The following is a 15610-nucleotide window of genomic DNA, read 5'->3' on the forward strand; positions in this document are numbered from 1 at the left end:
AGGATGGTATTTTGTTGCTGAATGTACAGTACTCGTCACTGCAGTTGATTGTGCCTGATCTCCCTCACTCTTAGTGAGGGTTAAGGACAGGAAAACAGCAGGGTTGAGGTGCACTAGGTTTGGTGTGAAGGAGGATCAATAAAGGGGCAAGCCTTGGAGCGGCAGAGGCTGCGAATTGGAGTGTCAGCAGCAGGTGTGTGGGTAAAAGTTTGGGAGAGGCTGTACATTGGAAGATTGTGAGAGGAAAGGTCTATAATGACCAGGTGACCAGAAAGCAAGATTTTTGGGGCAGGAGGTTCAGTGAGTACAGTCGGCAATGAACAGGAGGTGAGTGGCATGTTAGCATTTCTTTTACATATGTTTTAAAATTTATTTTGTTTACAAAGGCTTTAAATTTGCCAAGATAGGAATTTAGAAATATAAAAAGTATTTTTACTTACAATGATCAATGTCTTTTCTTATCTGAAAAGGAAGCTTCTACAGAATCTAACCATAACTTTTACACTTGTTTTAATGGGAAATGTGATTCACTTAAAGTCACTTAATTTAAAATGACAACCATAACTTTAAGTGAGGATTTATACTTCAGACACCCAGTGTCCTAAGGAAGGGCTTATGCCCAAAATGACGATTCTCCTGTTCCTTGGATGCTGTCTGACCTGCTGCGCTTTTCCAGCAACACATTTTCAGTTCAGACACCCAGTGTCAGACTCAAACACTCCCAGGGCAGTTATAGTGTGGGATAGAAACAGAGTAAAACTCTCTCTACATTGGTCCATCAGATACTCCTGGGACAGTTTTAAATTAAAGGTCCCTCTACACCATGCCACGGCACGGTGGCACAGTGGTTAGCACTGCTGCCTCACAGCGCCTGATACCCAGGTTCAATTCCCGCCTCAGGCGACTGACTGTGTGGAGTTTGCACATTCTCCCTGTGTCTGTGCGGGTTTCCTCCGGGTGCTCCGGTTTCCTCCCACACTCCAAAGATGTGCAGGTCAGGTGAATTGGCCATGCTAAATTGCCCGTAGTGTTAGGTAAGGAATAAATGTAGGGGTATGGGTGGGTTACGCTTCGGCGGGTCGGTGTGGACTTGTTGGGCCGAAGGGCCTGTTTACATGCTGTAATGTAATGTAATGTAATCTAATCTAATCATCAAACATTTCCAGGATAGGGCACAGATTAGGTAGAGTAAAGCTCCATATAAGTTCTGCATCAAACTCAGAATAATTCCTCACCATACCAACTAATGTGGTGTGGAATTTGGGACAAGTCAATGCTGTTAGTCCATGTTCACTGAGATTAGATAATCTGTATGAACTCTGGTGATAGATTACAGTTAGCAGAGATTTTCATCATCTTTATATAAGGAATTTGAAAGGGCAGTGTCTAACTGCACAATCTCAGAATCTGCACTTTAGATACTGCTATGAAAACTCGTAATCAATGTCAGAGATCTCAGACACTGTGCAAATGAGGCACCACTGATTTGTTCCTGAATTCCGTTTGTTTAGACTTCCAGATCTGAGGACAATCATCATGATTGGTAGTAAGCCTCCTGGAACGTACAGCTTTGATGAGGTCTTTAATGCAGCTTCAAGCAGCCATCAAGAGCTACTACTGAGACTCCAAAAGAAAATCAGTTTTGATGACCCAATAAACATCCAATTCACCTCGGTAAACCAACTGTACTTTCATCCCTTAAATCAACTTTAGAAAGTTATCACAGTGTTCTGAAATTGTTTGTAGTCAGAATGATGTGAGGTTAAGAACAGGAGACAAATGCAGTGTAAATGGTAATGTTTTGAATGAAGTAAAGAAACAAAGGGAACTTGGTAGTATGTGTTTTTACCTGGTATTGATGAGGCCATGAAAAAGCAATTCACATCTTTGAAGCATAGAATATAAAAACAAGAAAGTAATTTTAACTTGTGGTAAATCTAAGTTAGGTTGTAATTTGTTAAAACTTATTTTCCTGATATGTGCATTTCCATAATATGGGCATACGGACAATACAAATGATTAAGTCAGTCTTTTCTGGAGTTGGTTAGTTCAGTTGGCTGGACAGCTGTTACAATGCTGAGTATTGCCCACGGTGTGTGTTCAATTCCTGTACTAGCCGAGGTTATCATGAAGGATTCTCCTGCACAACCTCTCTCCTCATTTGAGCTGTAGTGACCCTCAGGTTAAGCCTCTGACAAGAGAGTTGCTGGTCTAGTAGGACTTACGGCTCCTTTTATCTTTACCTGACAAGGTGATGCACTGTATTCTGTAACTCATCAAATTTGATGTTTGTACTAATTTTGAATGGATTGCTTGACCACTTCAGAGGTCAGTGAATGGTCAACAACTTGAGTTACAGTTATAGAGAAAAGGTTTCCTTCCCTAATTGGAAATTTTTTTTTACAAACATATAATTATTTTGTGGACACTTTTACTGACTAAATTAAAACTGAAAGAAATTAAGTTGGAATTCCCAAGTGGCAATGCTAGGATTTAACCTCTTCTTTGCAGAGTTCTAGGCCTCTCGATTTCTGGCCCAGTAACATAAATACTACACTACATATTTCCTGTACTTTCTCAGCCCCCAAGCCTTCTTTGACAGCACCTTTCAAATTTGTGACCTCTACTACAAGGGCAGCAGACAGATGGAAACATCGCCACCTACACGTTTCTTTCCAAGCTGCATACCATCCTGCTTTGGAACTATATTGTCTTTTTTTCAGTGTCACTGGGTCAAACTCCTGCAAGTTTCACCCTAGTAGCACCATGGTTGTACCCTCGTCAGATGGGTTGCAGTAATAAAAGGATAATTAGGCATGGGCAACAAATGCTGGCTTAGCCAGCCATGCTCACATCACATCACTAAATAAAAAGAATATGCAGTGAATTGTCAGTTGGAAATTTAGGGTAGAATGAGGGGATCATGCGCCCAGTGGTGAAGTCAGTTTCTCAACATATCTGGGTCACGGGACTGCTAGAGATTAACGGAAAGTCCTAGGTTGATCTACTGGGATAAAAGTTACAAAGATGTTATGATCTCTGGAGAAACTAAGAATTTATAGAGAAAACTTTGAACCTTGAGTTAACATTTGAAAGAATAACACATGAGTATTGATGTTTTGGGAGGCAACTTATACTTTAAACTACAGAAATAAGCAGTTCTTATCTACTTATCACACATCACAGTCTCAATGGAATTATTGTTCGTATCATAGGCAGTTCAATAGTTTCCAATAGTCTGCTTCATTTTTATATTCCCAGCTGGGCAAATTTTTATCCAAGAATTATCACTCAGTGAACATCACACTTTCAACTTCATCCTCTAGTTTCAAGCTCGACAAATCTTCCAGCTTCCATTAATTCCTCTCAAATCCAGTCTTCAATCTAAGCACGTGTTCATCCTTGTTGAGAGTGGTGAACAATAGAGTCAACATTTTTCAGTCCTTAAGCTGAATGCCTGGTTGACTCCATCTCTTGCTTTCTACTCAGTTGGATAAGGAACACAGAAGACAAAAATGTCACTGTTGTGTGTGTTAATTCCAGATATAAAAGCAAGCCTATAACCAGACCCCAAAACTTCCTCTGCCTCCTTCCATATGCAATAGGAACACATAATATTTATTTCAGAGAAGACTGGAAGTGTATTCATTTCAGACTTTAATATCTTCAGGCATAAAGGTCACATTATGAATTCTTGGCTGAGAGTCCAGAAAGGGAAAGCATTGCTTAATTTATATCATTCCATGATCTGTTTCTTAACTGATGAGTGTTTATTTACGCAAGATAAAGAGGTGTTAAGTGCTTACACTTAGAGCAACGCAAAGGCCTGGTTGATTGGCTCTTTTATAGGACTCCAGTAAAAGCAGATTTTAAAGAAGGGAATGAATTAATGATTTTTTTTTTAAAAACTGTTTTATATTCCCAAAATGGTTACTATATGATCCATTAATTCTGTACAGAGTCTGTTCTGGGTGAATGGGCATTGAAGTGCTGTAGGTTGGTATGGATGATCTGAGGAGATCCAAGGCATAGATTGGCAAGGCCCATATCTAAACTTTCCCTCAACCACAGTATTGTTCATGAGACTTCTGAATGGTTTTGAACCATGGCTTGTTGAAAAAACTGGAAACACTGGAAAACAATGCAATTTAACTAGAAGTTCAGCACTAAAGGGGTGTTCCAGAACATAGAGGACAAGAGGTCCATTAATGGTAGTAACAGCTCTGCATAAATAAATGTTCTGATATACGTTTTACCAAGCACATGTGTTTTCTGTAGGGCACAACCGGAAATCCCAAAGGAGTTACCCTTTCCCATCATAACATTGTCAACAATGCTCGTTTCATAGGATACAGGATGGGTTACGATTGGCGGGTGAGTTTATCGATCCTGATTGTATTAAATTTTCTTCATTGATGATACCAAATTTACAAAGTCTTTTATTTACCTCTCTGGCATCACACTTGTGAACTGATTTTAAACATAATCACATCACACTTCCTGCTTCCAAATTTTATTTTTATGTTATGAAACCTCAAACTTGTTAAGTTCCTCAAGTAGGAGGTATACCAAGTTGTGGTTGGGGGTGGAAGTTGATAACATGTTGAGAAGTAGATTAAGGCAATCACCTGGGGCTGAGTTGGACCGGTTTAAGGAGCTAGTGTAGGATTATTTTTGATTGATTCTCTGGAAAGCAGACCAGTTATTTTCCAGCTGTACTAACCTTTAACTGAGCAATCTGCTTGGTCATTTCAGGGGTCAATTATGAGACAACACCTTTAGTATGGGACTGGGATCACTTATAAACCCAGGACTTCTTTTTATGGACAACTTGATATCTTCATGCTCAATTTTATGATCTCACCTTCTTAATTTGCAGATTGCTTTGAAATTCTCAAATTGCCATGGTGGGAGTTGAGCACAGCCTATCTAAATTATTAATCTCTGGATTATTAATGTCCTAATTCAACCGTTACAATTTACATTTTTCTTTCAAATTTGCCACAGGGTTAACTTGCTTATGCAACTCTTGTGAGACTTGAGTTTGTTATTGATTGGTCTGCTAAATTGTACCATTGACTGATATGTTGGATGTGATTGACCTGATAATCACATCCATAACTCTACAGTGATATCCTCTCAAGCCTCTTTTGGCACAGCTTTAGCATCTCAACCTCTGAGCTAAGTGTTCTACGTTCGAGCTGCTCTAGAAGTGTATAGTAACATTGCTGAACAGATTTGGTGTCCTTCTCTCCTGGCCTTAGCATCAAGTAATTCCTTATCTTGATGGTTTCAATCATATGTTGTTCTCCAGCAGTATTTTAGGCAAGGTGTTGACCCTTTCATATCAATGAATCTCACCCTTTAGATAAATTCTGTCACTACATATCTTCAGGACTAGAAATGTCATGTTGAATTTCATTCTGGTTTCACCCAATTTGATGTGTTCAATTTAATTTTGTTACTTCAGTTTTTTTAAAAGTCAGGGTTATCCACCCTTCTGAGGTTGCTGATGGACTCTGGTGTGATATTCTTTTCTCACATTCTGTTTGTGTTTCTGGCAGTGCACATACTTAATACAACAACAAAAACTTTTCCAAAAGGTAAAATAGATCAAGGGTAACTATAAAATTTAAAAATATTAGGATAACTAAGGCCAGGCAGACAATGGTTTTCCCTGCACAGGTGGAAGTTGTATATGGGGTCTCTGTAGAATTCCTTTGGAGCAGACACCAAAGAAATTGCTCAGGAAATTGAATTTTCCACTAGGCTATTCCTCTATGCTGAAACTCTCCAGAAGTCTCAATTTAAATCAGATACTTCAGAGGGCTCCAATGAAATTAAGTAAAATATATACTCAGGGAAAGTTAGACTGTTAAATATACATCTAACTATACTTTCCCCAGACCAGTTACATCCCCAAGCCCCTGAGCTGACGGCTAATTCCCCATCCCTTCCCACGTGTCTTGTCCCCTTGTCTTGCTCCACACCCTCCCACCTTCCCCTCCCCCACTACTGGAGCAGACCCGACCTGACCCATCCCCCATAACAGACCTGACCCATCTCCCCACTGCCCGCCTCTGGACTCAACCACTGCATCCCTCCGTCCCCAACGACTGACAGAACCAAAACCCCACCAGAACCAATTGCTCCCTCCCACTCTGACTGACTGTAAACACTGCATCACTAAATTGGCCTCCTTGCCAACTTACATTCTATCCACTTGTTGCCCTACCCCCTTCCTAAGTGGCATCCTACTCCTAATTCACCTAGTGTTCTATGCTGGCATCCAATCCTCTCTCCAGCAGCCACAGTATTTAGTTGGCACCTTATCCACCTAACATCCTTTTCATCTGATACCCTACCCATCTGGCTTCCTACTCCTCCACCAATCCAACTGGAACCCTGGCAGCTACCCAACTGACACCCTATCCCCTATCCATCTGGCACCAACTACCCTACCATCATTCTAATGCCACACTTCTCTTGTGTACTTGTCAAAGTAGCTGTCAGGACCTTTCCATTTAAGAATGTAGCGGACTGCTATGAAGAATTGGCATGGTTTGCCTTCCCCGCACAGTTCTGTACCATATGGGAATTGTCAGTCTGGAATTATGGCTCTGCATTTCTGGCGAGCCATGGTCAGAATCTCCATTCAAAAATGCAGAGCTTCCCTGTTTTGTAAAAAAGGGAAGGTCAGAGTGGCAATCTGTATGAGATTATCCTTGGAAAATCCGGCCGTATGCTCTACATGGGTCAATGGATCCCATGGTATTTCTACAGGGGTCTGCTATTGGTTTATGCCTGTGTGTTACAGAATAGACCATCACTTTCCACAATACCACCTTAAAGGTTTACAAGCACGATGTGCCTTCAAGTGGAAGGCCATGCACTGTGTGAGCTGCAAGATCAGTCACTTGGATAAAATATCATTTGTTTTCAGTTAACAAGGTACCTTTACCCCAAAGAGAGTCACAAGAGTACAGAGAAGATGAAAACTTTGGCAAAAAGCTAAGAAATTATCTTATTTTTCTCTCTGTCTCTTACTTTTAGAATGCTCGGATCAGTTCTCCAGTGCCACTCTTTCACTGCTTTGGTTGTGTAGGAGCTACTATGAACATGATCATTTATGGCTGCATGGTGGTATTTAGCTCTCCACATTTTGACGGACGGGCCTGTCTTGAGGCAGTCCAGCGAGAAAGGTATGACTGCAGTTTCTGTCCAGCTGAAAAGTAAAAGTACAGAAACAGCTTCTGTAACTGGGCACATAACATAAACATGGATCTCCCACTAAGCCATTACCTCACTTACACAGAGTGAAAGCAAGGTTGACATGGGAAAATGAAAACAAAATGCTTCACTCATCATGCTACTTGCTGATGGACCAGTATAAAAGGAGTTTTACTACTTTATATGGCCCTGTGATATATGTGGAGTGTTTGACAATCACAGTGTAGAGTTAAGCATTACTGTGCTGGTGATATCATACAGCCATCAAAAAACTTGAAAAGGTGCAGTTCAAACTTTCAGTTTACAGCTTAAAGAATGACAATATCTCTTCAAGGCTTTTACATTAATAACCAGACTAAAACACTATTGACTAAAGTTTGTTGGCAACTTAAACATGAAACAACAGAACAGAACACTTCCTTCTTATTTTCACTGCAATTATAGAACCTATTTCACAGGTATACTTTACACTGTCCTTTCCTTTGTCATTCAGACTTCCTGGACTCAATACAAGGCAATTCCTAACTCTTAAGAGTTTACTTCATTGTCTTCCCTTACTAACCCAAGAGCTATCTTTCATAGCTTTCCTTCATGATTCACCTTTTATAAAATTCACTCATGGAATGTGGGCATCGCTGGCTGGTCAGCTTTTATTGCTTCCCTAGTTGCCCTTGAAATGGTGTGGTGAGTTGACTTCTTGAACGGCTGCCGTCTGTGTGCCATTTGGGAGGGAGTTCCAGGATTTTGATTCAGCAACACTGAAAGAACAGCGATATATCTCCAAGTCGGCATGGTAAGTGACTTGGAGGGGATCTTGCAGGCGGACATGTTCCCATCTATTTGCTACCCTTGTCCTTCTAGATGGTAGTTTGGGTTTGAAAGTTGCTATCTAAGAAGCTTTAAGGAATATCTGCAGTGCATCTTGTGAATAGTACACAATGCTGCATGTGGGAGTAGATGTTTGTGGATGTGATTCCAATCAAGCACAAAATAAACAAATCTTCAAGCCTTTTTGAAAAGATCAAATTCTTGAGGATTTTAAATCTGAATATTACTTTCCACCACAATCCAATGCAGTGAAACTTAGGGAGTTTTAGCCTCAATCTGCCCCCTCTCTTTCAGATCCTGACAGACTCTCTCCCTGTGTCTGTGAGTTTTAGTGATATCCGAAAATCTTTCTCTCTCAAAGTCTATCTCTAAGTGAATAGAGATGTGAATCATGTGGTCCTTTTATCCAGGTAGAAATGCTGAATAGCCATTCTCCAAAGCCAATCAGCCTTTACTTTGGAAGTAAATGAATGGTTTAAAGCATAATTATTTATAACCTGACAATCTCAACATCTTCCTGGGACTTTGGAAACTAGGAGTCTAAGGACTGTAAATACTTAGACTTAGACTGTCTTTGAGTCCAAGTGCAAAAACCTTGTAGCCTTTTTATAGTAAAACATATTGGGCCTTGATATTTTTAATCTTTAACAGCCACATCAACTACACCTGTTGTTAGGCTGATTTTATAACAGGTCATATGATCCTCTTCATTTTATGCTATATTAAACAAAAGATACCATCTCCAAACAAAGCAATCATATTTCTAATATGGTATTTAATCCATGCTGTACCTATCCTGAGAATGATCTATGGGACAGCATAGAGGAAGGTTTACACTAGATCTAACTTGGGTGTATTTGCATTAGGAGTGTTTGATGGGAACAGTATAGAGTGTGCATTACTCTGTATCTATCCTCATTCTGTGCCTGCACTAAGCATGTTTGATTCTAATGCTGGTTCCTGAAGTGGTATGTGTTCCATTCCATAGCACTAATACGTGACAGCAAAGTAACCCAAATAGGTGGAAAACTTTAATTGCAGAGTATATAGGTTATGGGCAGTTCAATACAGAACAATTGGGAATGACACAAGCAAATAAAAAAAAGGTTGTGATAAATCAAAGATTTTGCCAGAAAAGTTGGGGGGGGTGGGGAGTGTTGGAGATGGAGATGTAGATGTAGTTATCAAGGACAGAAGAGTCAATAGTGTGTGTTTTTAAGGACAGGGTGATGATGGCAGAATGGAAAGGGACGGGAACAGTATCTGAAGGTTGTGAACCATTGTAATATCAGAGAACATAAGGACCAGGAGGGTAGGTGAAGTAGTCAGTAATTTAATGAGAATATGGTTCGGAGAACATAAGGTGGGTCTTATGGACTAGATGAGGTTGGAGACCACATGAAGGAGTTTAGAGATTAATTAGGGAAAGATACCAGTACAGGGCTAGGTCAGGGCTGGTTTGGTAGAACTTGGCTCAGTTAGCAGGAGGATGTGAGGGTTAATTATTTATCAATTGGGGGTTAACAATATCCAGATGGTCAGCATTCAGTACATGAGGAGGATGAAAATGTGGCTGTTGGATTGAGGTGTCTAATTTACGATGTGTGACCTGTGAATAAAAGTATATGTATGGATATTTTTTGAACTAATCTGTTCTGATATGTTATGACACAACTACACAATAGGTGGGACTTGAACCAGGACCACATATCCTAAATCCTAAACCATAAGTGTTGCACTTTTATGTGAGTATAAAGCTTATGTTGTATTTCACACTCATTGTGAGGAACAGTGGGGAGACAATAGAAACAGCAGAACACATGCCCTCCATTTAGAACAAGTCCATGAGCTCCTCGCAGTTTTTGGATGTTACGGAAGGAAGGGTTTAAGATGATTGTCTGTGGTGGTGAAAAGAACTCAAGAGTTAATGATGCTCTCCAGGATGATCCCAGAGCAGTGAATATTTTTTAAGCAGGGCAGAAAGTTTTACTGGATGTAGTTGAATGTGTGATTGAGCAGTTCAGTTCAGTTCAATCAATATGTGGATGGTGTAAGATACAATGAACTAGTCCTTGTGTGAGACCAAGAGAGTAGGGAGACAATGGCAGATAACAAAATGGGAGTTTAAAAGAAGGGGAAGAAGAGAAGGACAGTGAGCTGAGGAGAGAGAACATGAAGAATTGTGATGGAGGTTGGAGTCACCCTGGGTGTGGAAACATTTGGTATTGAGACAAAATTAAGAACAAAAGGAGTGAAATTATATTAGTGAGACCCATGGCATGGTACTTCAATTGGCAGTTCAAAATAAGGATCCTCAGCAACAGCTGCAGAACAGTGTGTTGGCCTAATTATAATTGATAAATGAGGAAGAGTTGGACATTTGGCCCCTCTTAACTGTCCTACATTCAATAACCTCATGGCTAAACTTTATCAGCACCACTTTCTAGTCCTGTCACTTTATTCTTTGATATCCTTAGGGCAAAGTGGATTTTTAAAAAAAATTCAGCTTTGAATATACTTTGTGACTGATTTTACAGTTTTCTTGAGTATAGAATTCTGAAGATTCACAGCACTCTGAAAGAAGAATTTCTCTTATCTTTCTGTCTGAAACAATTGATCTCCCTGCTTTGAGATTGATGAGTATGAGAGAGACGAAGGTGCTAAGGCTCACACTGCCACTGCATGGCTCTGAGTAGGTTGGGGTTCAAGTTGTAGACTACTGGGAACATTTCATTAAGTGGGCAGAGTGGAACTGTCATCACCCCTCAGCCGGATTTTTGTGATGCTATCGTTAAAATCATTTGCAAGTGTAAGACCTTCAAAGGTCTTGTCCACTGGCAAATAAACACTCTGAAGGGTGTGCAGGGTGAACTGGTGATTGACAGACATTGTTAAATGGGACAGCTTTTGGTGGGCGGAGACCTTTAGGAAGGAAGACGTGCAATTAACTCTTAGCTGGATGAGAAGGGCAGTTGGGGTTACTGCTCATCAGGGTGGCAGTGAATGAATGCTTCAATGGGCTCCTGTTGGGGCTGCGTACCTCTTTCTCAAACTTAACATTTCCCTGCTCAATTGAGTCACAGGTCTAATGTGTTTGGAGTGGATTTTGAAGGGGTGAGATCCTTAGTTTATACCTTCTATCAGTTGAATAGCCATATCTGCCAAATGTAGGGCTATCTATTAGGTAACAATCAGATGTCCAAGCTATCACTGAAAAATGCCTTGACAAGACCCAGAGACTGAGGAGAGGAGATTCCATTGGGTAAGAATAAGTGAGAATTACAGGGTAGGATGGATAATTTGAAGCTGAAAAAAGTAAAGAAACTGGGTTCAGTGAGACACTGAGCAGAATTAGATTGTAAAATTATAGAGACCAGAAAGGGAAAAGAAAGACAGATTGGTATTCGACAAGGCTCAGCTGAAGAGAAATAGAAACATAATAAAAATTGAATTATGCATGTTTTGACATTCTGTGTGATCTGCTGTGTTGTCTAGGTGTACGGTTATTTACGGGACACCAACAATGTACCTTGACATGCTGAACCAGAAGGTCTTCTCTACTATTGACTTGTCAACACTTGAAGCAGGTAAGACATTAGCCACTGCATTTGAAAAGGAAAATATTTGCCTTTGTCTTTTCAGGAACATAATGGCACATGTATGGGTAGTCATTGGATGGTCATTGAATCAGAGAGTCATAAAGACATACAGCGTGGAAACAGGGAGGAGTCAAGAGTGGAGTACTGGAAAAGCACAGCAGGTCAGGCAGCATCTGAAGAGCAGGAGAATCGACGTTTCGGGCATAAACCCTTCATCAGGAATGGAAACAGACCCTTCGGTCCAACTTGTCCTTGCCAACCTGGTTCCCAAACTTACCCTGTGTTTGACCCATATTCCTTGAAACCTTTCCTATTCATATACCTACTCAGATGTCTTTTAAATGTTGCAACTGTACCTGCATGTACCACTCATCCGGTAGCTCATTTCATATAAACACAACCCTCTGTATGAAAAGGTTGCCCCTCAGGTTCCTTTTAAATTTTTCCCCTCTCACCTTGAACCCATGTCCCCTAGTTTTAAATTCCCCTACCCTAGGGAAAAGATCTTTGCTATTCACCTTATCTATGTCCCTCATGATTTTATAACCTCTATAAGGTCACCCCTCAACCTCCTATGCTCCAGGGAAAAACATTCCTGTCTCTGTTTATAACTCAAACCCATTTGTGCTGGTAATATCCTTTTAAATCTTTTTGCACCCTTTTCAATTTAATAATATCCTTCCTATAGCAGGGTGACTAGAACATACATAGTAATCCAAAAGTGGCCTCACTGATGTCTTGTACAACCGCAACATGATGTCCCAACTCTTTTACTCAGTGCTCTGACTAATGAAGACAAACATGCCAAACACCATCTTCAACACCATTTTCAAGGAGCTATGTACCTGAACCCTAGGTATCTCTGTTTGACAACACTCCCCAGGTCCTACCATTAACTCATTGGGTAGTCTGCTTTAGGATTTTTGACTAAATCCTTTGAGTGGGATGAAGAACTGTGGAGTACAATTTTTTAATTCAGTTAAAACTGACAGGATAGTAGACTCTGCATGTTGGCTGCAAGGATTAAATGTGAAATGGGTTGTGCAATCTCAACCAGTTCCATTAAGCAGTAGATTACGGGGATTCAAGGTGGCAATTATCTAACAGGTCTACCTTGCTGAGCTCTGCACCACATCAGGAAAAGTGGTGCTTTTACCCTCCCCTGACTAGCTGTTTTGGTAAAAATTGATAGTTTTAAGTTCCTGGAATCTTTATATATTCTTTTTAAGCAATTAGGGAAGATGACTAAAGGTAAAGGACCGTGTAGGTTGCAACAAGCACGGCACTCCCCTGCAGCAATGACACACCCGTGGCTGCAGTGTCGACCTCCGTGGAAACCCCTTTGTACTTACCTGCTCAGCAGAGTCTGGCTTTGGAGTTTGTCAAACTCCGAGAAAAGATTGAGTCAGCGATGGAAGAGACGTGGGCCAGGCTGGAACTGATATTGGCAATGCTTCAAAAGCATGAGCAGGACATGCAGTGTCTTGGGCACCATGTGGAGGAGGTTGAGCAATGGACTGTGGCATCGGAGACCGCAGCTGAATCCTCGATGGGACAGATCCAGGCTCTGGAGAAGCAGGTGCAGCCCTTAGTGGAGCAGGTCAACAACCTCGAAAATCAAGGTCGGAGGAAGAATATCCATGTTAATGGGATGTCAGAGCAAGATGGAGGAGATCAGCCAGTCAGCTTTTTTGAGCAATGGCTGCCACAGTTCAGGCCCTGACTTACAAGGGATCAAAGATTATGTTTTTTCAAGACTTTTCTGTGGCTGTGATCTGTAAGAGGAAGAAGTAAAGAAGAGGCTGAGGGAATTGGATACTCTGTACTCTGTAAAGTACCCAGCAGTATTATGTTTCAGCCACGGAGGGTCCGTGCATGTCTTTGATTCGTCAGAACAGGCAAAGGACTTTTTGGACACTTTAAAATGGACTGGCCGATTCAAGCAATATGGACAATGATGGTTTTTCTTTTTCTTTTGTTTGCTTCATTTGTCTGGTTTTGTCCTTTTAATATGTTTCTTTTTCTCTTCCCTTCTCACTTTTTTGAGGTTTGGGAAGCGTTGTTGGGATTTTTTTTGGTTTGATTTTTACCAGTAATAATGGGGTCGATGTACAGGTGGGATAGGTGAAATGCTCACTTCTAATTTCTTTGTTTGAAAGATTTATGTATTCTTTACTTTTTGTTTGCCTGGGTTTGGGGTGTGGCTTCAGCTCGAAGGAGTCATGGAGGTGTTTGAGGGTAGTGTGAGTGCCTCCCATGGGCAAGGGGCAGAGGATCCTATTATCTATTTTTTGTATTGGTTTATGGTTGGTGTAGTTTTTAGAAGTTTTGCTTTGGTAGTTTCTGTAGTCATGTTTTTTAGACTGTATGAGTCTTTTATGGTTTCCATTCGGCGTGTCGTGAGTGGGGCTCTTCCTTTGGGGGGTTCACGGGCTGTTTCAGATGGCTATGGCTAGATGCTCTTTTAAATGGTGAACCTGGAATATTAAGAGGAATCACTCACCAATTAAGAGAAGGAAAGTACTTTTGAGTCTTAGAAAGGAGAGGGCTGATGTTGCTCTGTTGCAAGAAACTCACCTTGATGACAAGGAGCATCTAAAGTTGCAGTAGGGGGTTTTCAGCTGGGTGTAATTTTAATCTTTTAATTCTAAAAGCAGGGGAATGGCTAGACTAGTTCAGAAGAATCTTCCATTTTAACTGTTAGATCAAACTAAGAATGAATATGGGTGGTTTGTGACTTTCAAAGCTTTAATACATGGTGAGGAGTATGGTATTCTGAATGTTTACTGCCCACTGGCACACCCCCTTAAATTTTTTACAGATGCACTTTCCAGGTTGGTGGCCCTTAGGGTGCACCAATGATTATAGGGAGAGACTTCAGTCGTCTCATGGATCCACAGTGGACAGGATGCCCAGTAGTCTCCCAGGCACCTCCCCACAATCTAAACAAGTAGTGGACCTATGTGGGGAGTTGGGATTGGTGGATGTATGGACATACCTTCACCCAGGGGGTAGATACTTTTTCTCAAATCCGCACAACTGTTACACAAGGATTGTTCTGTTTCTTTCTCTATCATTTTTTTTTTGGATTCGGTGCTGTCCTGTAAAATTGGGAATATAGCCATTTCTGATCACACGGCTGTGTACTTGGACGTTAAGTCCAAGGGTAATGGGGTAGGTTTGTGGCATTGGCGCATGGACCCTTTTTTCCTGAAGGACAGTAAGTTTATCGAGTACTTTTCGTGGGAGTTTAAAATATTATTAGATTAGATTACTTACAGTGTGGAAACAGGCCCTTCGGCCCAACAAGTCCACACCGACCAGCCGAAGCGCACCCATCCAGACCCAATCCCCTACATTTACCCCTTCACCCAACACTACGGGCAATTTAGCATGGCCAATTCACCTCCCCTGCACATATTTGGACTGTGGGAGGAAATCCATGTAGACACGGGGAGAATATGCAAGCTCCACACAGTCAGTCGCCTGAGGTGGGAATTGAACCCAAAGTCTCTAGCGCTGCAAGGCAGCAGTGCTAACCACTGTGCCACCGTGCTGCCCATAAATTTGGGTATGGCTAGTAACCCGTCAGTGCTCTAGGATACTGCCAAGGCCTATGCAAGGAGTATAATTATTTCTTATTCAGCAAGTCAGAAATGACAGAGGAGAAAGCAGCAACGTATACTTGAGGCCTGGTTAAAGGCAGCGGACACTACGTACTTTGACAGGCCATCTGTGATTAAGTTATAGCAGATCACAATTCTTCAGGCTGCTCTGAGCTCCGCGTTTACTCAGACAGCAAAGAGAGAGATCTCTTTTGCGAAACATTGAGTATGGTGATAAGCCAGGTAAAGACCTGGATATCTGGCTAGGAAGAAGAGCCCCCCCACAATCTATTGCATCTCTTAGAGGGGGTACTGGCACTCTACTTGTGATTTCAAAATGATCAATGT

General features: G+C 41.2%; 1 protein-coding gene across 4 annotated transcripts in view; it reads left to right on the forward strand.

Annotated features, from left to right (window-relative positions):
• acsf2 (acyl-CoA synthetase family member 2) overlaps positions 1–15610 on the forward strand; it is a 181656-nt gene that overhangs the window by 69665 nt on the left and 96381 nt on the right. For all 4 annotated transcript variants that reach the window (XR_006315206.1, XM_043714578.1, XM_043714576.1 and 1 more), the window contains 4 exons: positions 1512–1674; positions 4279–4374; positions 7054–7202; positions 11554–11645. Coding sequence is in view for 3 of the 4 variants with exons in the window: in XM_043714578.1 (XP_043570513.1) it covers positions 1512–1674; positions 4279–4374; positions 7054–7202; positions 11554–11645 (500 nt within the window). In the remaining variant the exon portion in view is untranslated. The remainder of the gene's footprint in view (positions 1–1511; positions 1675–4278; positions 4375–7053; positions 7203–11553; positions 11646–15610) is intronic.

This window comes from Chiloscyllium plagiosum, chromosome 24, assembly GCF_004010195.1.
Source record: "Chiloscyllium plagiosum isolate BGI_BamShark_2017 chromosome 24, ASM401019v2, whole genome shotgun sequence".
Lineage (NCBI taxonomy): Eukaryota > Metazoa > Chordata > Chondrichthyes > Orectolobiformes > Hemiscylliidae > Chiloscyllium > Chiloscyllium plagiosum.